Source organism: Haliotis rubra, unplaced genomic scaffold (genome assembly GCF_003918875.1).
Source record: "Haliotis rubra isolate DU_JTF1 unplaced genomic scaffold, ASM391887v1 Scf506, whole genome shotgun sequence".
Taxonomy (NCBI): Eukaryota; Metazoa; Mollusca; class Gastropoda; order Lepetellida; family Haliotidae; genus Haliotis; species Haliotis rubra.
The window spans coordinates 742112-764667 of NW_025767198.1; the positions used below are offsets into that span (position 1 = coordinate 742112).

At 41.0% G+C, this 22556-nt stretch overlaps 1 protein-coding gene across 2 annotated transcripts in view; it reads right to left on the reverse strand.

Moving 5' to 3' along the window:
• Window positions 1-22352, reverse strand: part of LOC124292043 (low affinity vacuolar monovalent cation/H(+) antiporter-like) — a 59652-nt gene extending 37300 nt beyond the window's left edge. For both annotated transcript variants that reach the window (XR_006902347.1, XM_046729116.1), the window contains exons 1-5: window positions 22285-22352; window positions 16394-16700; window positions 12797-12905; window positions 5009-5125; window positions 3956-4017 (exon numbers count right to left, since the gene is read on the reverse strand). Coding sequence is in view for 1 of the 2 variants with exons in the window: in XM_046729116.1 (XP_046585072.1) it covers window positions 3956-4017; window positions 5009-5125; window positions 12797-12905; window positions 16394-16630 (525 nt within the window). In the remaining variant the exon portion in view is untranslated. The remainder of the gene's footprint in view (window positions 1-3955; window positions 4018-5008; window positions 5126-12796; window positions 12906-16393; window positions 16701-22284) is intronic.
• Window positions 22353-22556: the final 204 nt, after the last annotated feature.

Below are 22556 nucleotides of genomic sequence, written 5' to 3' on the forward strand. Positions count from 1 at the left end.
GACATCCAATTGGTGCACAATGTGCTCGCAGCAGCCAGGAGATGGAAATCCCCAGGTATCGATGACAACCCCTCAATATGTACTTTAGCTGCTGATTTGAATCAAATGACATTTGCAACAAAAACTGTTTTTAAAAGTGTAAATTTTACATTCTTTGTCTAAATCACATGTTTATCTTTGTAAAGAGCAATATTTTCAATATTTTCCTGGCAATTTCATGCTTGGGCGAGTCTATTATTATTCAGGGTAGCGCTATTGTTTTCCATAATGTAATTACATATTATAAGGGTTTTTTTCTTAAAGAAAGTTAAATTTAGGCATATTTTTCTCTTCTAGAGTATGTGTCAGGTCTAAATTTGTATTTTGAACAGAGAATATTATATCATTTTCAATATGAGATAATTTTCATCCCTTTGAATAAAGTGGACAAGTCCATGTGTAAACATGATTTAGTTCCAAGTAGTAAATGTTCCGGTTCGGAATAAATGCCGTGAAATAGAAATTGGATGACACGAATATAAATTCGGCACATACGGCAAATATTCCATCGAACAAGAACAAATACCGTAGGCCTAACCTATTCCAGTCATTATTGAATGCAAAATCGACTCGTCCAACTTGTCGACATCCAGGATTTCTCAAGCCCGAAATACACGTGAATCATGTTAGATCTCGGTGAAAATGAAATCAACGAGCGGCCATTTGCCACACACAGCAAGGAGGTGCAATACATAAGCGCCCGACTCTGATGTATTTATAAGTATGACCTATATATATATAACATATAAGATATGTTATATATATAGGTCATACTTATAAATATATCAGAGATCGATCAGACCGATTATGGAGGCAGAGGAAAACACTGCTCATTGTACTATGTATCGGACGAGATCAAGGATAAGTCTGCTCCATTGAAGCTTGTCATAACTTGTGACCAGAAAATTAGCAACCATCAGAATGTGCCATATTGATCACTGTACGTTTACCAAAACTGTAGATCAAAATAAAATAAAACGATATTTGAACAATTCTTCAGTATTGTCCGGATTTCGATCAGGACCCTTATCACCCGACATGTAGATATTATACATACATCTTTGAAATAATAATTTGAAATAGATGCACAGATTTTTAAAGAAAGGTGAACCATATCTAATGGCAGTTTAGGCAATTTAGTGCTATTGAGTATAGCCATAACAAAAGATGAAACCAATTCCAACAAAAAAGACATGGTGCCACTGACGACAATACTATATTGAGTCCTTTTATGAGGAACTTTCACACATGATAAATGCTGCTTGATAGCCACAAGATTTGTTCCACATGGAACAAATACAGTAGGTTTGAAAGACCACCCCAACAAACAAAACCCTCTTTTAGACACTTTAGGATGTGTGTGAAAGTTCCTATTTACCCGGAATAAATTCTGTGTGTGGGGAACGAAATAATTGTTCCGCATGCACTATTACAAGAACAAATACTGGAATGAAAAGTTCCAACGGAACTTCTACTATGGGGGAACCAAATCTTTTTTACACATGAGTTTCATGCCATGCTAGCTTTTCAAGTAAATGTATTTTTCATCATTCTGGGATTGTGTTGTATAATTTTTTATTATATTTTACAATTTGGGCATTCTTTGCAGAGTTAGAGTTTTTATGAAGCTGTCAGGTCTTGTCTGTGGGATATATTACTAGCGCTTCACTCACTTTGTGTGTAGACTCAGTAAGCATTAGAGCATGCAAGAGTTACTTGAAGATTTACACATTATTTCAAGGCAAGAATAAATTTTGTGATTGTATGTACATATTGATTTATGACAGATTTGTGTCAATCTGTTCCCTGCATATTTATTATTATCCTTATATTTCACAGAACTCTGACGTTAAAAGGTGTTGGAAGAACTCCCAACCTAGTTGTTCTTACCCAATTCAAACCAGCTGCTCAAACCTGCTATTTTATTTTAAGAAAATGGAGAACAGTTTTATACAATTCATGTGTTTAACTATATTCTATTTTAAATCCTTTGCACAGTTTAACTTGTAAAGTCTCTTGTAACTGTGTATAGAATGGCCCTATATACATCTTTTTAATGAACTACAGTGAAACCTGCTAACACCGGCACCTGTCTATCCCGCACACTGTCAAAACCAGCATAAAATTTTGGTCCCGCCATTGTACAACGATATTATGACCATTAAAACATTGTCTAATCTGGCACCTGTCAGTCCAATCAAAAACCCATAATCCAATAACCTAATTAATCCAATACACTCCTCTCGGCAGGCAAGTAGTAATCAGGAAGTAGTGATTGCGCGGTGAATCAAACGCTTGTACGATTACCACGGTTATGCTTTATAAACACTGGGGGATTGCATTAACTGTTTTCAAGTGAGTGACGTGTCAGAGAGTAAATAAATAGGCATTGGTTTTATTGTCAGTCACTTTGTGTGCCATGATAGCTAGACCAGCTAAGCTGGCACATTTGGTATTAACACTTGTTAAAAAAAAATCAACTAATCAATGACTTTGATACTCTTCCTTGGGCCTTCTCAAACAGAACTTGCAGTTAAATATCAAATTTACAAGCAAACTGTTTCGGACATTTTGAAAAAGTGTGATGTTTATCGGTCCATATTTGTACTTGTTACTTGAACAATGTTTAGTGCTCTATAAAGAATAATTATCTGTCATCAACATTGTTTTAATTTGTTACACTATTTCAAAAGATCATAGGCATTATAGAGATAAAGAGATTGACGAGTGAAAAGGGAAATGATCGTCACTGTATAATCCGGCACCTTGTCTAAACTGGCATTTTATTTCGGTCCTGTCGGGTGCCGGTTTAGACAGGTTTCACTATATATCTATTTATGTGTTTTAGTTACTGTATGGGGGGTGAGACTCAAATAAACAATCTGCCTGTATGTCTGTCCATTTTGTCTATGTTGTACTAGTACAAAGTTACACTATACTTGGATTCATACTGGCTTGTGTTGTGTTATTGTGCTGTGTTATTGTGCTGAGTGAGTGAGTTTAGTTTTACGCCGCACTCAGCAATATTTCAGCTATATGGTGGCAGTCTGTAAATATATGAGTCTGGACCAGACAATCCAGTGATCATGAACAGCATGAGCATCGATCTGTGCAATTGAGGTGTTAACACTGTCCACAGTTGTTGTTTTTTTAATGTTACATGCTAAATACAGAGTCTGTTAAGATTTTCTTGTTGACTTACCTCTGATGATTATGTGTAATTTTGAACATTACCAACAATGATACCAACTCGGTGGGCGAGCTGGCTAAGGCGCCAGGCTAGTGATCCAGCGAGGTTGAGGTGTCGGGATCGAGCCCACCTGTGACCGGGTGTAAAAACCTTGGAGTCAACTTTGTGTGCAGACTCATTCAGTGTTGTCACAACCCCTAGTGTACAGTACACAACCCTGTGCACTTAAAAGAACCAACGAATCCGTTGGTATTTGACCAGATGGTGGCCACATGAATACGTGCAAACACCTAGTTGCGGGTAAAGCAAGGTGCAGTGAACATGGACAAAGTACGGTAACTATGTGTCCCAGTCCACCCAGCTGTGAATGGGTACCTCGTTAGGATGAGAAAGCCACAATAACTCGGTGCGCCTAGTGGCTGCAACAGTTGTATACTCCCCAGGGAGTTGAGATTGATAATGCGATGTGCCGTTGAGATTGACATCCAATGATCGAGGGAAAAAATACCAGCGCCTTGACCATGCACTAGTGCGTGGATATGTGTGCTAAATAAATATCCTATAATAAATATCCTATAATAAAAAAAACTCTTAGAAAGACAATATTTAATTTTATTCAAGCTGGACCTCTGAATTCAGAAACAAGTTTCAGGAAAAAGACAATCAAGTGGAATTTAATCGTAAGAAATGTGATTACTGTGGAACTATTGTCAGTGTATGTCTTACCTGATGTACAAACTTTCCAAATGGCCAGAGGAAATACCTTGACATCATCCAACAGAATTTTCCTGGAAAAATATCATTAAAAATATCATTTAAAATGTATTTGAAACAGCTTGGAAGTAGTCATTCAAGACACTGTCAAATGTTTACTGCAACGTGGAAAATCAGAAATGATTGAAACACATGAAAACTGTAATGTCCCTTCTGTTCTATCCAACTATACTGAGTGAGTGAGTTTAGTTTTATGCCACACTCAGCAATATTCCAGCTAGCCAAATAATTGAGTCCAGACCAGCTGTGATCAACAGCATGAGCATCATTAATAGAGAACTGTGACATGTCAATCAAGTCATTCCCCTGATCCTGACCCTCTTCTGTTCTGAAAACATTATTAGCTGTTTGAATCCATTCCCAGACCCTTTCTGAAGGGCATGTAGAACAATAAATACATCTCAGTCTTTCTTTGCCTTGGGGGATGATGCTACACAGGTCACATGTTCCTCTGAAAATTATAAAGTGTACTATCAGAGCTTTCTGTGGTTGTTTGGGATGTACCCATGACAGGTTTCCTTGTCAGCCTGTGTTTTCAGAGCATGCCACCTGGTTTCCAGATATGAAGATCAGAAGATTTGTTCTTCCGGCAGTACAGAGATCTAGACTGCCAACTGTCAGACTCCCAGTCTTGTGAAAGCCAGAGGTAACATCACTGACTTCGTGTACTGACAGTCAGGTGCCTCACTCGGAGAGTGTGGGTTTGATTAATGGATGGTATTAAAAAGCATTCTAGTTTAGAGATTAATTGTAGTGCAACTGTACAAATGCGGCAAAAATTAATCTATTTTAAAATAGCATAGGAAATCTACACAATTAATTTTATGGGAGCTACAAGAATTCATCCAAGTGTTGATTTTGGCTGCTTCTCAGACAACTTTAGCTTAGGAATATAAACTGCTGTAGAGACTCACAAAAGAACAATGCGTTAACTTGCGAAAACTATGACAGCTAAGTTATTTCTCACTGGAGTACTGTGCAACACACGCATCCCAACTTTCTCACCATAAGATCTGCCGATGTATGTTAGATACATGAGTGCACCGACGATGATGTACAGCAAAGCCAGCCACCAACCAACCAAACAGGCATATATAATGTTTGTTGGGCAGACAGTTGACACTGAAGTGGAAAGACATGTTGTTAAAACAAATCAATACAACCATTTTTTTCAGAATCCAACAACAACTTGTATTTTCATAACATTCAGCACTTAGTATTCATACTCCTTTAATCCCAGGATGCCTCATATATCCTCGGGAGGTGCTATTGCAAACCTTTGACAAATCCAATCCTGACTCATATATCATTGCCAACTTCACTGCTGTGGTATCTCACAGCACAATGAAATGACACATGCAGTATGATTGCACTATCAGCATCCACATCAGTGAATAAAAGTGAAAAGGTTAAGTTTTGTCAACACTACACAACATACTTACTGCATGTCTAATTTTCTACTGATTCATGCAGAAATGGATGGACAATATGTTATTTCCCAACTTGCATAACACCAATATTTAAGAGACACCACAACTCCAAAAAAAAATGCACAATGTTAGCTTCTGATTAACCAAGGCTTCATAAATGTTGTCAAAAATGCATTTAATCTTGCAATAATTTAACATGCATGTTATATGTAGGTCAAAGGCAATTCCTAAAATCATACAATATGTGATCAATGTGTTTGGTTGTTTATTTACATAGCACCCAGCAAGACTAACCATGTTATAGCAAGCTGGAGCAATTCCAGTCTGGATCCGGTAATTCATATTATCATCAAACTTACATTATGTACATGTCACGGCACAAGAACCAATGAAGTGTCTACACCTGACATCCATTTAAGTAGTATTTGCAACAACAATATGTTGCTGGACATTTCCACTCAGTTGAAGGATGTATGATACCTGAGGTGAATGACAAGTTTCATAGACTTACTCCAGAAACCAAACCTTCCCAGTTGAATGTAAATCCAAAAATAAACTAAAATAAATCCAGCATTTTATCAAATGTCTGATATGCATGCGACTCAATTTTGAATACTATATGAGCACAAAACAACAGTGGTAATCAGAATAATATATCTGTGAGTAATTCTTCTTGATACACCATTGGTGAGGTGTTCCAAGCTTGATTTCAGCTTCACAGGTCAGATAGTTTACTGGCATGAACAAATATGAATTCTACTGAGTACATATTTCAGGTTTTAAGACCTTGTACTTTCCCTATCAGAATAGTTTCAAGGATATTTCACAATTATGAATTTCTTGTTAAGATCACAAAAATGTAATTTTCTGATTAAAATTGATATTTTATACTTATCCTGACTCATGCTCTTTTGCTTGTCTTCTTCTTCTTGCGAACATAGTGGAACACTTGTATCTCCCTAATTGAAGCTCCCTTCAATGTAAAAATCACTAATTAGTACTCACCAAGAGTTGCCTCCCTCTTCCAAATGCGCGGGAAAGGAGGCGCCACCTCTTCCCTCATGCTTCACTCTCTCCTGATATAGCGAGCCTAACACTTGAATTTACTGGGATTCATACTGGCTTGTGTTGTGTTACATAATTTTCCTTATCCTGACTCATGCTCTTTTGCTTGTAGAATCCTACGGAAACGGAGGTGGGAAAACACAATACTTTGGATTTAAATAATTAGTGATTTCTGTATAAGTAATAACCCCCTATGGGAACTTCCTAATGGCACTGTAATTAAGCTAATTCCTGCTGCTATAAAACATAAGTTCTACCAGCTGCCATAGATGGGGGTACTACAATATATAGATACTATGATAATAGTAATAATGGTATAAAGCGACTCCAAAGTGGAGAAGCGACCCAATGTACATATAACATCAGTACTGGGCTTAACGACTACTATAGACTTAAGATATGTATATAATAGCACAAAACTCCGTAGAGTTATAAGCTAGATGAAACTGGTATGATATATACATAATAATAATCTCGTGAGACTAATCATCGTCTACGAGGGACTGTCAACTGCTGTGCGAGGACCATGGGACCGAAATGGTGAATACCTGAGACGCCCCTCGGTGGTGATATCTCTCAGATAGTGGTTAGCAAACACCATGTCGGATTTCCAAAAGCAGCCCTCCATAATGGTATTCAACGAGCAATTTCCGTGTAGAGTGAGTGTGGAAGCCAGTGCTCTGATTTCATGGGGATTAGATGCTCTTGGAGGGTCGAGTCCTGCAGCCTTGTAGGCACGAAGTATGACAGTTCTGATCCATATCGATATGGTGGTACGAGAGACTTCGGTCTGAGTCGCTGTCGATAGAGGGATGAATAACCGCTTGAGTTGTCGTCGCCTCGTTTTGGATCGTTGTAGATAGATTTTGAGTGCTCTGACTGGACATAGAGATAGGTCAAGCATATCTTGAGATCCGAGAATTGAGGAGAGTGCAGGAACATGGAATAATCTGTCTGGTTGACCTGGCAATTGATTTTTGGCGATTAAATCCCATCGCAGTCCCATATGCACTACTTTTTGATTGTCGTCAAAACGTATTCTCTCATGATCTAGTGCGTGAATTTCTGACATACTGGCTGCCGTTGCTAGGGACAACAGGAACAAAGTTTTCTGTGACAGAAATTCAAAGGTTGTTGATTCCAGTGGTTCATAGGCCTCACTTGTGAGGTGTTGGAGCACTATATTTAGATCCCATGATGGAGCACGAAATCTCTGTTTCTGATCCTCCAATCGGAATGCACGTAGTAAGGCCAGTAACTCTGGCGTCTTGGTTAGCTTGACACCAATTCTCATAGTTATCACAGAACTTAGAGCTGTGAGATAAGTTGACAATGTCGAGCCTTTTAAATGTTTATTTTGTCGTAGGTAACACAGATAGTCAGCCACTTGTGGATGTGTAGCATTTCTCGCTGTAAATCCCTTTTTAGCAGCGTATGTTTCAAAACTGTGCCACTTGTCGTCATACAAGTTGTGCGTAGAATTGCGTAAAGCAAGCGTGACTGCTTTCGCCGCTCTGGCTGAATAAACTCTCTTGTTTAGACACACTTTAATACAGTCCATACGTGAAGTTGGAATGCTTCTGGCTTTCGTATGCTTGTTTGGTGTGAGGATGTATTAGTAGATTCGGCTTTGGTAGCTCTAGTGTTGGTTGTCCGATTTCTTGAATTAGAATGGGAAACCACGTTCTCGCTGGCCAGTAGGGCGCGACCAAAATCAGTTGGAGGCTCTGTGTTTGACTGATTTTCTGTAACACCTGTGGAATAAGCGCTGGCAGCGGAAACGCGAACGCGTTGAGGCCTTCCCAGGATATGCTTAGTGCGTCCGCTGCCCACGCCTGTGGATCCGGGACTGGTGATAATGAATGTTGTTAGCTGATTGTTGAAGCGAAAGTGGCGAATAGGTCTACTAGGGGAGCTCCTATTTCCTTGATAATCTGTGCAAAGATTTCTGTATGGAGCATCCATTCTGTCGGTGATGGTAGATGTGGCCGAGAGAGTGCGTCTGCTAGTACATTCTTGGCTCCCGGAATGTGGCATGCTCTGACATGTATGTTGAGATCGCCGATTAGATCGAACAGTTGAAAGCATAGAGTCAATAGGTTCAATGATCTCGTTGAGCCTTGTTTGTTTACATAAAACGCCACTGTTGAGTTGTCGGTGTGAATCATCAGATGCGCATTCTGTAGAATAGTGCTCCAATGTAGTAGGGCGTTGATTACTGCTTTCATTTCTAGCATGTTTATGTGCAGCTTGCTCTCTTGCTGGTTCCATAACCCTGATGCCGTCCGGTTGGCGAGATGAGCTCCCCAACCTTGGAGCCACGCTGCGCCTACATAGAGATGGGTTTTGAATTCGCTCTGTTAAATAGATGCCTTCGAGACATTCGACCTCCTGGTCCACCATAGTAGATGAGGTCTGATGTGCTTCGGTAGACTGAATGGTTGTAGGTCGTCGAGATGAGCGTTGATGAGGACCTGTAACGGACGTAACTGTAGTCTGCCTCTGACTGTCATGTCTTGGGCTGACGTGAGGAGACCCAACAGACTCTGCCATTGTCGTAGTGGTAGCGAGAGAGTAAGGCTTGTGGAATGGTCTGTTGGATCTTGAGCCATCGGTCCTCTGGTACGCAACGATACTGTTCTGTGTCGCGGATAAATCGAATGCCTAGAAATTGCAGATCTTGCGTGAGGTTCTAGGTCCGACTTGAGTAGATTTACTAACCATCCTAGCTGTGTTAGTAGCTTGATGATGTAGTTTAACTGTAGTTTGAGACGCTGTGGATCTTGATCTACTTGAATCCCGTCCGTCGAGGTAGAACGCACTGGCGTAGCCCTAGACGATGTAGGTAAGTGACGATGGGTTTCGCTACTCTTGTGAATAACCAGGGGCCGGATGATATTCCAAATGGGAGTACTTCCATTGATAATGCAGCCCGCCTAGTGTAAACCGTAGGTATTTCCTGGATTCGGGATGTATGGGGATATGTAGATACGCGATCCTGCAGGTCTATACTGGCCATGTAGTCCATGGGACGAATTAGGTGCCGGGTTGAGGTAGATGTATCATGCTAAACGCTACGGCTTGGCGAGATAATCTCTGCTGAACGTGCTCATGTTGTAGATGAGTCTGAACTTTCCCTTGGAGAGTTTTTCTGGGCACTAGGAAAACTGGGGAGTAGAAGCCTGGTTCGATGTTTACTTGATCCAGTACTTCTATGGCCTGCTTGGTTAGTAGCGATGCAACAGCTTCTCTTAACTTTAGTAGTTGTTGCTCTGAAAGTCGAACTTGTGAGGGTTGACTGTAAGCGGAGGCGTGGCCTGTAGTTGGATTCGATATCCGCGATGTAGGATGTTGGAGACATAAGGGTCTTGTAGAATTCCCCAGTTCTCCCAGTGCAGTTGAAGGCGTCCACCCACTTGTGATGGTTGTACTGGAACGGCTGGGGTGGAAGGCTCCAGTCGCTCCGAACCCGCCTTTCATCGCTTATAGTTGAGGGAACCTCTGGGTGCCCTGCCTCTTCCAGATCCTCCTCTGTAGTTGCCGTATGGGCTTAATTTAAAAAGAATCTTTTCCTCTTGAGGTGGCCATCTTCCTGTCCCGTGCTTTCTGTAAGCCAGTAAACTTAGATCTTCCTGAATATCTCTGTGATGTCTGCCTGATGACGCTGGCTAGCGTGTCCATCGACTTTATCATAAGGACTTCCCTTGAATCCTTGGTGACTTCTTTAGAGACTTTATCTATTCCTCCATCGAAGATAGATGGCGAAGACCACGGGCTGTGTAGAGTGGAGATGTAAACTGTTCACCCCAACTACAGGAAGCTGAGGAGACCTTGACGACGAGCCAGAGTTAGCGCCATGGAGACTGATGTAAGATGATCTGTTAAGAACTGCTGGTCCTTCTTCTGCATAAGGAGGGCCGAAAGTAAATCATTCTGTCATCTTCTGATGTAGAATCACGAAATCTGGTGATGAGAGTTTCATTAACCGTTCTTGATCTGTTAAGACCAAAGAACATTCTCCTTGTCATGGTTTCGATCTGCACCAGCTTGCGGTCGCCTATCTTGTAGGTCTTATTCTTGGCATCGTTGATTACTTTGAAGTTATCGCCGATATCTTGTGCCTTGGAAAAATGGGTCCATATTATGGGTTGAGAACTTTTGGCGCTTGAACTGTGGTAAGTGCGCCTGGGCTTTAGTGGCTTTATGGAAGGCTGTGTCCAGATTCTGAGAGACTGTTGCTATCGGGTCGATCGGAGGTAGGGTGATGGTGTCTGCATCGTCCTCCCTCATGAGATAAGTGTGGGCCGGGTTACCGTTCTTGGAAGGTGAAGCTAGGTCCAGGTTGTTAACCATCCAGTAGCGTATTTCTGCGTCGGAGAATATGATGCCTCCATCATCTTCTGTAACAGGATCGCAAATAAGAGGTTGATCCGATGGTGACTGAGGTGGAGACCTGTATACTTCTACAGCTGTGCAGGGTGACGTCAACGGAGACCTGTCTGGGGACTTCCGTGAAGACTTGTGAGGCGAACGGTGTGATGATCTGCGTGGAGATCGACGTGGTGAACGACGAGGTGATCGACGTGGAGATCGACGAGGAGGTCGTCGTGGAGAACGGCCTGGTGAACTGCGTAGATATGGTGACCTTCGCGGAGATCTATGTGGTGAACGTTGATAGCTTCGCGAAGCTCTTGGGGAATCCCTCGATGACCTTGTAGACGAAGATGACTTGGAGCCTGTAAATGGAGCCCTTCGCGAAGACCTTCGCGAAGCTTCATCTGAGTCCGGTCCTGGGGAGTGACGATTTGACCTTCGCGAAGGCTTTCGCGAAGGCTGTGGGTCCGAAGTCAGAGTCCGGGATGAGAGGATCTTCCTTCGCTAACCTCCTCGTCGAGTGTTGATCATCGGAGTCCGAGGCAGGTGACGATCTAGCTGTCCTTCGCTGAAGGGCGGCCTTCGCGAAGGCTGTACATCTGGGTCCTTCGCAGAGGTGGGCTGTGACGCCCTTCGCGCGAGGTGGCTTCCCAGCGATGACTTGATAGCGGCCGCCTCGCTGACGGGGGTCCCTCTGGGGTGTCGTTTACGTTGGAGCCTTCGCTAAGGCTCGGCCTCTGGGCTGGTTGTCTCTCCAGGCCGTAGAGGTCTTCCATCATCTTCATAATGTGTAGAACCAGGTCGTCTGGGACGGTCTGCGAAGATGTAGATGGTGCCCTCTCTGCGTTGGTAGCGACGGGACCCTCAGGAAGATCGTCAGACATCAGTGTTGGTACATCAGACTGCGTGTAGATCTGCGCTGACGTCACTGTTGCCGCCACCGGTCGTTTCTTGTGGCGTACATCGGGTATGATGATCAGCTGATCATCATACAGGCTTAGTTCTGCAGCAGGGAACAATCTCGGCTGAGAAAGTCCTAGTAGACTTCGCTGGTTTCCCCTGGGAGGTAGACGCTGCCCTGGTGGTACGGAGTCTGCGTTGTGACGAAGTGGAAGCCCTCTTAGTCTTCGGCTGCGACGACGGGATGTCTGGGGATGCAGGACGCTTCTTGGAGATGGCGGACTGCGTCCCACGCCTCTCCTCCGAGGGTAACTCTAGCGGAACACCAGACGGGAGGGGGTCATCCGACAGCAGTTGACTGGCTAGGGTTCCGGCATCGCCATGGCTAGGCTCTGTTTACGTGACCTATCTGCTGCACGTCTCAAGACGCAAAGATAATATTTGTTAAATGCAGAGTTAGACAAATTATTACAGTAACTGCAACGTGAAGAAAATGCACATGGTGCAGTACAGCTAGGGCATATTAAATGCGGATCGGCAGCAGAAAAACGTAACCTACAAACAGTACAGATTTTCATCAACGCAAACTGCTGAACAATCACGGCGTCCCGTGAATAAACAGCAGAAATACGAATAAATATCAATACATAATTGTTGAAGGATACTAGCTAAACCTCTATAGATGACTACAAGAGGTAACTAACTAAGAATAATCAAAGGATATAGTGTGTAGGGAGACACAGGCTCTCTCACATCCTGCTCACTGGGCGAAGAAGGAGAGAGTGAAGCATGAGGGAAGAGGTGGCGCCTTCTTTCCCGCGCATTTGGAAGAGGGAGGCAACTCTTGGTGAGTACTAATTAGTGATTTTTACATTGAAGGGAGCTTCAATTAGGGAGATACAAGTGTTCCACTATGTTCGCAAGAAGAAGACAAGCAAAAGAGCATGAGTCAGGATAAGGAAAAATTATTTAAATTCCATACTATGAACAAATCAAATTCTGAATTAAAAAAAATCTTACTCACCTTTAATGGGCTTCACCTTGTTGATATCTGCATACAGGTCCTGGACTATTTCAGATCTTGTGGACAAAGGGCGTGAAGTTACGTGACTCTTCCACTTTTTCAAGCCAAACTGGAAAACAACATCCCTACATTTAGGATTATGCTTTATCTCAGGTTCCCTGCATTTGGGTGGAAGCAATATCATGTATAACAAAGCTCACAATAAACATTGTAACTGAGTGAGAATATATGTTTACAAAGCTGTTGTGACCAGGTGTGACAGTCGCCATCCATGTTTCACAGACCCTTCAATATGAAAATATCCAGCACGGCAACAGCAGTCACGGGGAATACAAACACTGCTGTTGTTAAGTTCAAAGGATTGCAACTCATACAACACTTAGAACCTTCTCTGGTGACATGACCTATCACGCACTAAGTTTTTAAGTTACAAGTGTTTGATTTCATGAACATTAGATCCAAAGTCAAGCAGTCATAAAGTCTTTTGAATACAGCAAATGACAGGGTTCAATCAAAAACTGCTATCACCCAGTTCTATACTATGGATCTCAGGAGTCTCCAATCTTGGTGTTAGCATTTGCAAAATAGTTTTATAACTCAAAGACAGATCTACTAACATATATTTCATGATACATTAATATCTCATAACAACACCCACAAAACACCTACATTGGGAAAACCTCACTTCTTTTCAACATCAGTCATCCTAGAGAATACTAAGGACCCAGATAGCATTCGGACGTTGGCTCAACTTTGGCAATGTTGGCAAAACCATTGCCAACGTTGGGCCAACATCTGAATGCTATCTGCGGAGGTGGGCAGGATTTACATGGGTAGTATATTTTATTAATGATAATTATTGTTTAATAATTCTTACACATACCAAGAACATCAAAGCCAGACTATACAAGGGATCTGTGGGTATGGACATCTTTTAATGCCATGGATATTTAACAGTTACCTGGACTGATGAAAGGATTTAAACCCAAATCCATGAATCCTAATTTGGTTATCCTCACATAAAGTTTGTTGAGGTACCCCAAACTACCCATTCTTTTAGCTTGACCAAATTTAGGTGCACATAAACGAACTTAAACTTCATTTCTGTCCAGACTCATTTTTGATGTTGTCCATCAATCTTATTACTTCAGTGACATATGATCTTCTGATAATATCACTTTCAGCTCCTGTTACATTACTCCTGGTATGACACTGGTCTCAGAGACCTTGAAATCATTCTGTGGCATCAGAGCATGATAACTTGCACAAAGATGTCAATTTGGTTGATCAACACCCATGCTAAGAGCAGGGATCATGTACTGTCTGTGTCCTGTCCTTCCAAGAGATGTAGCCAGGTTCTTTGCCAAGACCTCTGGTAGAGTTATTATGAATCTTCAGCATATATACGAGTTGGTAGAGTCAAGAGCATGATGTTCAGCCACCTTGGCTACCATTGCAATAGTCATGTTCGTGTTACTAGTCCAGAGCAACTTAGAGATTTCCTTGTCTTAGCAAGAAATTTGACAGTTGACACTCCTGAGTGTAATATGTTCTCCTTTTTAGCACTTCTGAACTTGCTAATCCCATCATTAGCCTAGCTGACCACAACCTGTACCCTGACCATGGTAAGTGCCATGAGTATCTCAACATGGCACTCTGCATGCTCAACATCCGATGGGACTGTTCCTGCAAAGGTGGTTTAATGCTGGACATTCATCAGTTACATTAGTAAATTAAACATTCATATGGCTGTGGAGTATATGAGTCCATCATTGCTGAATCAATGCTGTTCCTGCAATTCTTCTGATTTGGATCCCAGACTTTGAAAACAGATTTGTCTTCTTAACCCTGTCTTGCGTTGGTCATGGTGAGAATGTGCTGATCTGAATCTAAAGGTGCTCAGCTCAGGGCCACAAGGCAGTTAGCAGACAGTACACCATCTAAAATTTGTCTTACTGATAACAGCAAACATTTCAATGTCTCTGTCATGGTAGAAAAGACCTTAGTATACAGGGATTTCAAACAGGATTTCTTGCTTTGAACAAGGATGAATTTTGAAATTTTCATTATTCAAGACATACAATGGAGCTAATTGGTAAACCAAATTTAAAATTTAGGCCAAGGGCTGAAGAACATGAAGTGAACCTCTCTAATTATAGATTTGTGGGTCCATTTCAGAAAAAAATGTGCTCAGTCGGCATGGTAGTGATAAGCAACACAAACACCCTCTGGCACTGCAAGCCATGGTAAATGCACAAGTACAAATGACTCAGTTTCCTAATGGTCATGGCAAAGAACATTCAGTATATGGTGTATATAAGTTCTGATTTAGAACCAGAAGAAAAGATAGAGTCTACTGGAGATAAATGAAGACCTCTCATACAACACTCAACACCTACAATGGCATGATCACTATCTATGAAATAGATGTGGGTGTGGGTTCGAATCCTGGAGGGGACTCAACCCAACAAAAGTACTAGAATCTGTACTTTACAAAGAAAGTGTAATCCCAAATATAACATATGTTACATGATCACTATCTGTCGTCAAGATTATTGTCCTCTTCAAACATGATACAGGCCTGCACTACATTGACAATGCAGCAGTTGGTAGCTGGAGCTTGGTGCAATGGGAATCCACCCTTGAAATTCAGAGTATGGATTGGCTGAAGAAAGATTGCAAGGAGGGAAACAACACATGCAGAATACCACTAAAACTATTTACCAGTTCACTGATTCTGTGTTACTTCTAACTGGACTTTATATTCATTCCTATTTGGTGAATAGAGTATATAGTCCATTATTGTATACAGGCAATGTTTATCCATCCTTGTATGCATACGAAAATAGCACTGCAAAAGTATGCAAAGATCATGCCATGTTAACTGTAGAAAGTTGTTGAGTTAAAGAAATTCATACTTCCACAATTCTAAATACAATTTAGACCTTAGCTTCGATTACATCCAAGTCATCTTACAATCATGCTAACATCGGTTTGTACAAGTGGAGTAGGACAACTGTATGGTGATTGTAAAATTGATTGTAGGGGCCTAAGATCGATTGTAACTAAGATTGTTCTATACAAGAGGGTGATTTCATCTCTTCTTGTTATGGAATATATCAAACCAACAGTTGGCACAGCAGGGCTGAACAATTGTAACCACTGTAACTATAACTTCGAAGCAGGTAAACATTTGATCATATAAGCAAACAAACCCTCACAACTTCTCCAGGTCTGTCAGCTTTCACTACAGAAATCCGTTGCCGTCTCTAGTTATGAAATGGCAATATACCTCAAAGTGTCCAAAACATGAGAGAATTTTTCAGTATTTTGAACTTTCAATTAGACACCGCAGTGTATACTGCTGTCACTTCAAAGTGGAAGTGCAAAATATAAACTAAGTTTACAAAATGAGTGATGGCTCTCTGAAGAGTGAAGGTCAGTGCACATGACTGCACCAGAAGTCCAAATGGATCAGAAATGACTCCTATAGGAGGGAATTGATTTTTGCATACCTACAAGAAGATAATCATCCATTGTAGCAAACATTAATGGGGCAAATAATATCTAATACTGAATAATCAATAAGTGATTTACCAAATAGTTGTTTGAGATTCGGTGAGCTTCAATATCATTCTCAGCATGTGGAACCACCACACAACTGCCTTCAAATGCTGTCAAATCTCTCCTGTGCTCATCTTTGCTTGCCGCATCCGCCTTGCAGGGCTTGTCCTGGCCTTGCAGTGAGCTGTCTGATGTGATGTCCATCGCTGAGTCGTACTGACCAGCTGCAGCTTCACTTTCTCGCTGAGCAAAATGACCATTGGATTCCATTTTGCCTCCGTCGATTTAAACAAGGGAACAACTTTCACTTTCACTTAGAGGCTGAAAGAATTGGCAGCACCTTGAAAACAACAAGATGAAAATTATTAACATCAATACTGATACAACTCGAGAGAATGGAGATAAGGCATGATCTCACAATGTCCCATGATGATGTCAATAGCATATTGTAACAATCACTTACACATTTGTATCACATGAGTAACAGATGGTAACCTCTAATCCATCAATAAATGGATGATAAATGGATAATACCCCATGATGTCAACCTTGCAACATGGCGTGACATAAGTTCCTCAAACTTGAAATGTTAGAGTGAGGTTTAGAATTTTAAAGATCAAAATGTCCATTTCAACAAATCACGATACATGCCAAACTTTAGCTCGAACAGCCATTGTGTCATTTTTGTCAACACGTGGCGTAATTCATTGTAACTTCATTGTAAGTAACAGCTTCATAATTCACATTTCCATCAATCTTGACTCTAGTCATAACATAGAAGATAAAGAACTGAAAAATCTTCTCAGTGAAGCACGCTATGACTGAAGCAGAGAATGACCTCACCTCAACTGTAGCATACCTTTGATGATAGAAAAAAACACATCTATCTGCAATTACTACTAATTTAAATGTGTCAATGCCTATTTGACACATTGATTGTTACAATGGTGACCTGAGTGGCTTTGTACAAGCTCAATGCAAGAATCTACATTTGTCTGCTTGTGTATTACTGAGCCCCTATATCAGTGTATTATACACACATCAAAGCGATATACCCAAATGATTGGGGTTTTTTGTATTCCACTACATTGTGTAGGATTGTACTTTTTCTTATGAATAAATCCCTAAATTATGTGGAATTATGGATTGTCAGTGCACTCTGCATACCCCTAGGGAATGAATGTCACTTTTGGGAACCCTTACATCTATGCATCTCTGATACATTCAGGATTGTATCAACCAACAAACAGGGACTCAGCTGGTCTCACTCCCACAGAGCTAGTGTTCAACGGCCTTAGATGGTGGAACCATCCCAATGTCATCCACTGAATCTCAATCCAGATGCCTCAACTGGACTGTCACTGGTCTCTACATGTAAGGAATTCCTCCAATCAACTCTGTGATCGTAACCCATATCAGTAGGCTCTGGGTAACTCATTTTCAAGATCCTATGGGCCTCACAAGAGGTTATTAAGATTTAGCTTAGAGTCTCAGGAGCAACATTGCATCCAAACACAGAGGTGGGGCGGTGGGGAGCTAAGTGGTTAAAGTGTTCGCTGGTCACGCAGAAGACCCGTGTTCGATTCCCCAAATGGGTACAATATGTGAAGCCCCCTTCTGGTGTCCCCTGCCGTGATGTTGCTGGAATATTGCTAAAAGTGCCACAAAACCAAACTCACTCACTCACTCACTCACTCCAAACACATTCTGGGAAAGATCAAGGTCCAATGAACTATCACATAATATAAGATACTGACTACGGACTGGAGACCACAACCTGAAGCTTTCAGGTAGATACCTCCTGCTTTGGTTCAACTGATCAGATCGGTCCTATTCACACACAACAGATCTGACTTAATGAGGTTTTAAATTATTTATATTCTAATGCATAATCAAAATTTCAATGTCTACAACTGGAAATATCATTTTGCAACGTATTAACAAGTTAATTTCAGTATCACAGCCGAATACCTCAAGGAAACTCAAGTTTTGCTTTGTCTCAGGTTGCGAACAAACAGTTCTGTAAGATGTTTTAAGGTTGTCCTCACTACTGATCCTTAATCTTACTGTACAAATGTATCTGTAGTTTGGGACTGTGTAATGAACAGCTGATTATCAGAGTCATCCATCATTCTCTTTTCACCTTGTCTGACTGTTTGACTCTTTGGCAGTTCTTCTGTGCCAGCACCAATGCGAATTGGTCATATGAATAATTTGACACTGATTTCATACACTTTTTAAGCTTCTTCGCTCCTCGGTCTTACTTCCCCTACTAAAAGCCTGCTAATACCCTCTTGCCACACTCTTACTTTACCTACCATAACCCTGCCAATACCCTCTTGCCTCAGTCTTACTTCCTCTACCTTAACCCTGCCGATACCCTCTTGTCATGGTCTTACTTCCTCTACCATAACCCTGCCACTACCCTCTTGCCTTGGTCTTACTTACTCTACCTTAACCCTACCACTACGCTCTTGCCTCGGTCTTACTTCCACTACCTTAACCCTGCCGATACCCTCTTGCCTCAGTCTTACTTCCTCTATTTTAACCCTGCTGATACCCTCTTGTCATGGTCTTACTTCCTCTACCATAATCCTACTAATACCCTTCCTCTTGCCTCGGTCTTATTTCCTCTACCTAAACCCTGCCAATTACCTCCCTCTTGCCTCGGTCTTACTTCCTCTACCATAACCCTGCTGATACCCTCCCTCTTGTCTCAGTCCTACTTCCTCTACCTTAACCCTGCCACTACCCTCTTGCCTCGGTGTTACTTCCTCTACCTTAACCCTGCTGATACCCTCCCTCTTGCCTCGGTCTTACTTCCTCTACCGTAACCCTGCCGCTACCCTCTTGCCTCGGTCTTACTTCCTCTACCGTAACCCTGCCGCTACCCTCTTGCCTCGGTCTTACCTCCTCAACCTTAACCCTGCTGATACCCTCCCTCTTGCCTCGGTCCTACTTCCTCTACCGTAACCCTGCCGCTACCCTCTTGCCATGGTCTTACTTTCTCTACTATAACCTCAGAGTTGTGTCTTATCCCTCACTAAAAGACAGTTGGCCTTCATTGTACTCTAGGGTTGTTGGGGTAGCCTAGTGGTTAAAGCTAAGCTCGTCACACCAAAGACCTGGGTTCAATTCCCCACATGGGCACAATGTGTGAAGCCCATTTCTGCTGTACCCCACCGTGATATTGCTGGAATATTGCTAAAAGCAGCCTAAAACTAAACTCACTCACTCATTGTACTCTGACACTGACTTATGTCATTGAAATTGTGTGAATTAAATATAATGTCATGTTTGAATCATGACTTGTAAGGTGTACCTGTCAGTCAACAGAGTGCACAGTGGATGAGAAAGCAACCTCATCAAAGCCATGAGATTATCTGCCCTTGACATCTATGTAAGGTCTACGTAAGTTGTTCCACAAACCTACGTTAACAGTTGTTGTAGGAGTAGGAGATATATTTTTAGAGCAGGATATGTAACAATTCATGATAGTAATTACACAATTTATTGTCTGATCCTGCATATGCTGTGCTACCTTCACAAGGCTAAAGACTAAGAAATTGTACACAGGATGTTGTGTTCTATGATTTATGGATATTAAGGCAATTCTGTGAAACTAATGTGGGTTAGACACTGAATACTGAATTCTGACATGCATATCATGGTTTTATTGACAGTCTATAAACCACATAAACAAAATAAGGAGAAACATTATTGATGAAGAACTTTAGGTGATGAAATACCTAAATAAAGAAGTTGTTCAGCCATAAAGTTTCTCCTTATTCACTATATTTTATATATGCTACTCAAAGAAGACACATAATGAATTCTTTTATAAGTGTTTGTTGCATGATCAATGTTCAATATGCAGAAACACACAACAAATCATTGGTATCTTGAGGTAAATGAGACTTGCTACACAAAGCATGACAGTGCAAAACTGTGCATGGCTAGCATTCACTGGACCTGTACAGCCCATTACAGGCAAAAAAACTGGAATTATGGTCCAGAATATCGCAATGGTATAAAACAGCCATGCTAATCATATGTTGTTTTGGTTTTCTGCATGTTTTATCAATTCTTTCCAAGCTGGTGCCTGTCTTGGTATTAGAGAAAGATTCTCTTTCATGTCCTTATAAGTGATTTGGGGATAAATATGGAAGTGAAATTTGTTGGATAACAGTTGTTTATGCAGTAATACCTGATACCAGTCTACGAACTAATTTTGCAATTGTTTCAAGGCATGTCTTTTGTTGTACATATACACATAAGTGCAATACTTCAGTAAACCACACGTTTTGTGATATACTGTCTCAAAACTGTATCAAATTTTGCTGGCCTTATTAACATCATGGACCTTGGTGTCACTTGGACAGAAATGATTGTAGAGATGGTAGGATATATAAACTGAAAGGTTTTAATAATGTTTTTGATCACTAAATGTTTGAAACAGTCGTGTCAAGAAGCTAGAAAATACCATATCATTTGACAATACAAGTACCTTGTTTGATATATCTTATATTAATATGGTTCCACTTGAAAAGTACAAATCAGGCTGCTCTCAAGTGAGGTAAGGTGGCCTCCAGAAGGGCTACTACAATTAGTATTCTGGATTCTGGATTCCTAGCAAGCACATAATGACAGTGGCAAGTCACTAAAGCGAACGACAGCCTAAAAACACACACAAATGTGGCATAAATTTAGTGAGAACCTCCAACAAATCCTCTTCAGGGCTCACTCAAAATCCAAACCGCTTTGTAAACAAACACGCATATTCATAATAAGAAGAGACTGGCCTTACACAAGCTTTTAGACGCGCTCTTTACGATGTTTTACATTGTTACATATATTTCTTCCACAACTGCGACAGTAACATTTATGACAGTACATATTTAGATATCAAACTGGTTGCATCGTTTGCTCCCTGTCGGCCTCGATGACAGCACATGGAGCCGTACAACCTACGAAAACAAAGTATCGCTACGCAAATCGAAATAGTGTTACATGTTTTAGGATATTTTCTCAGTGAAACTAAGCCATTCTATCAAAGATGTTTAATTAGATGTTTAGGCTCGTCCAAAATAAAAGAGTTAAGAAATATGTACATTATATTGAATGGACGGTGCAAGATGTGTACTATGCTGGCTGGCCGCATGGAACTCTGGGTAGGAGATTGGGAGAAAAGGTGTAAATTTCCACAGAAATCAGGGGTTTTTTTACATGAAATATTACAAAATGTAAAATAAAATCTGCCTGCCTGACTCATATTTTTTTTAAAAGAGTGATGAGAAACAAGAATATTTTTTCTATGTGGCCTTAACAAGTCAAATTAACATTCAGTCAAACACTTTACAAAACATGATAAGAGCGACCTGCATCATTATTCAAAATTCATCTTTTCACTAGATCTAATAAACTGACATGATTCATGCGTATTTCGTTCAGGATTTTCTGTGACATCAGAAGTGCAAAAAAATGAACTAAAATATTCTTTTCTTTTTCATACATTTTGTAATAAATTATCCACCAAAATTCGTGCTGGATACGTATTTGACCTCGGCCACAAGCCTCGGTAAACCTGAGTTACCTGAAGAAGTTTTTATTCATAAAAAGTGTCATTGCTCTCATGAATGGTTAGCAACTGATAAAATTCAACACGTTTCGTAACATCTGCATCCCCTTCATCCTGACACTCTCTATTTCCGTATATCCAAGCTACATTCTGCAGTTATGCGTAAATTTAAACAGGTGCAGAATGCCAGAAAACACTGTATTCAAGCCCTGTTGATAATAAATATCACAAATAGCGTTATCGATTGGCCTATCATTGTTGTTGCACTGTTACAGATATCTTTCGAAGACAGTGAACACATCGAAGCTGGCGTATCCAATGCCAAGTCAAACAGTTTCAAACTTACTGACACTGCCGAGTCATAGCTACCTTGTTGATGTCAACATTCGTGCATGTGATCTTCGGTCATGTGATATTAAGGGGGAGTAACTCTATCCCGACTAACTGGTCGCTTCTGTTTTTAACACTCATGCAGGATTTCCAATAGAAAGGGTTCGAAGCTCGTTTTCCTGAACTGTGCGGAATACTCATTCTGCGTTCGAGTAATTGTGGGACATATACTAAGGGGGAAAAGTTCCTGTTCGCCATAAGAATTAGATAAAATGCTGGGAGTCTCAG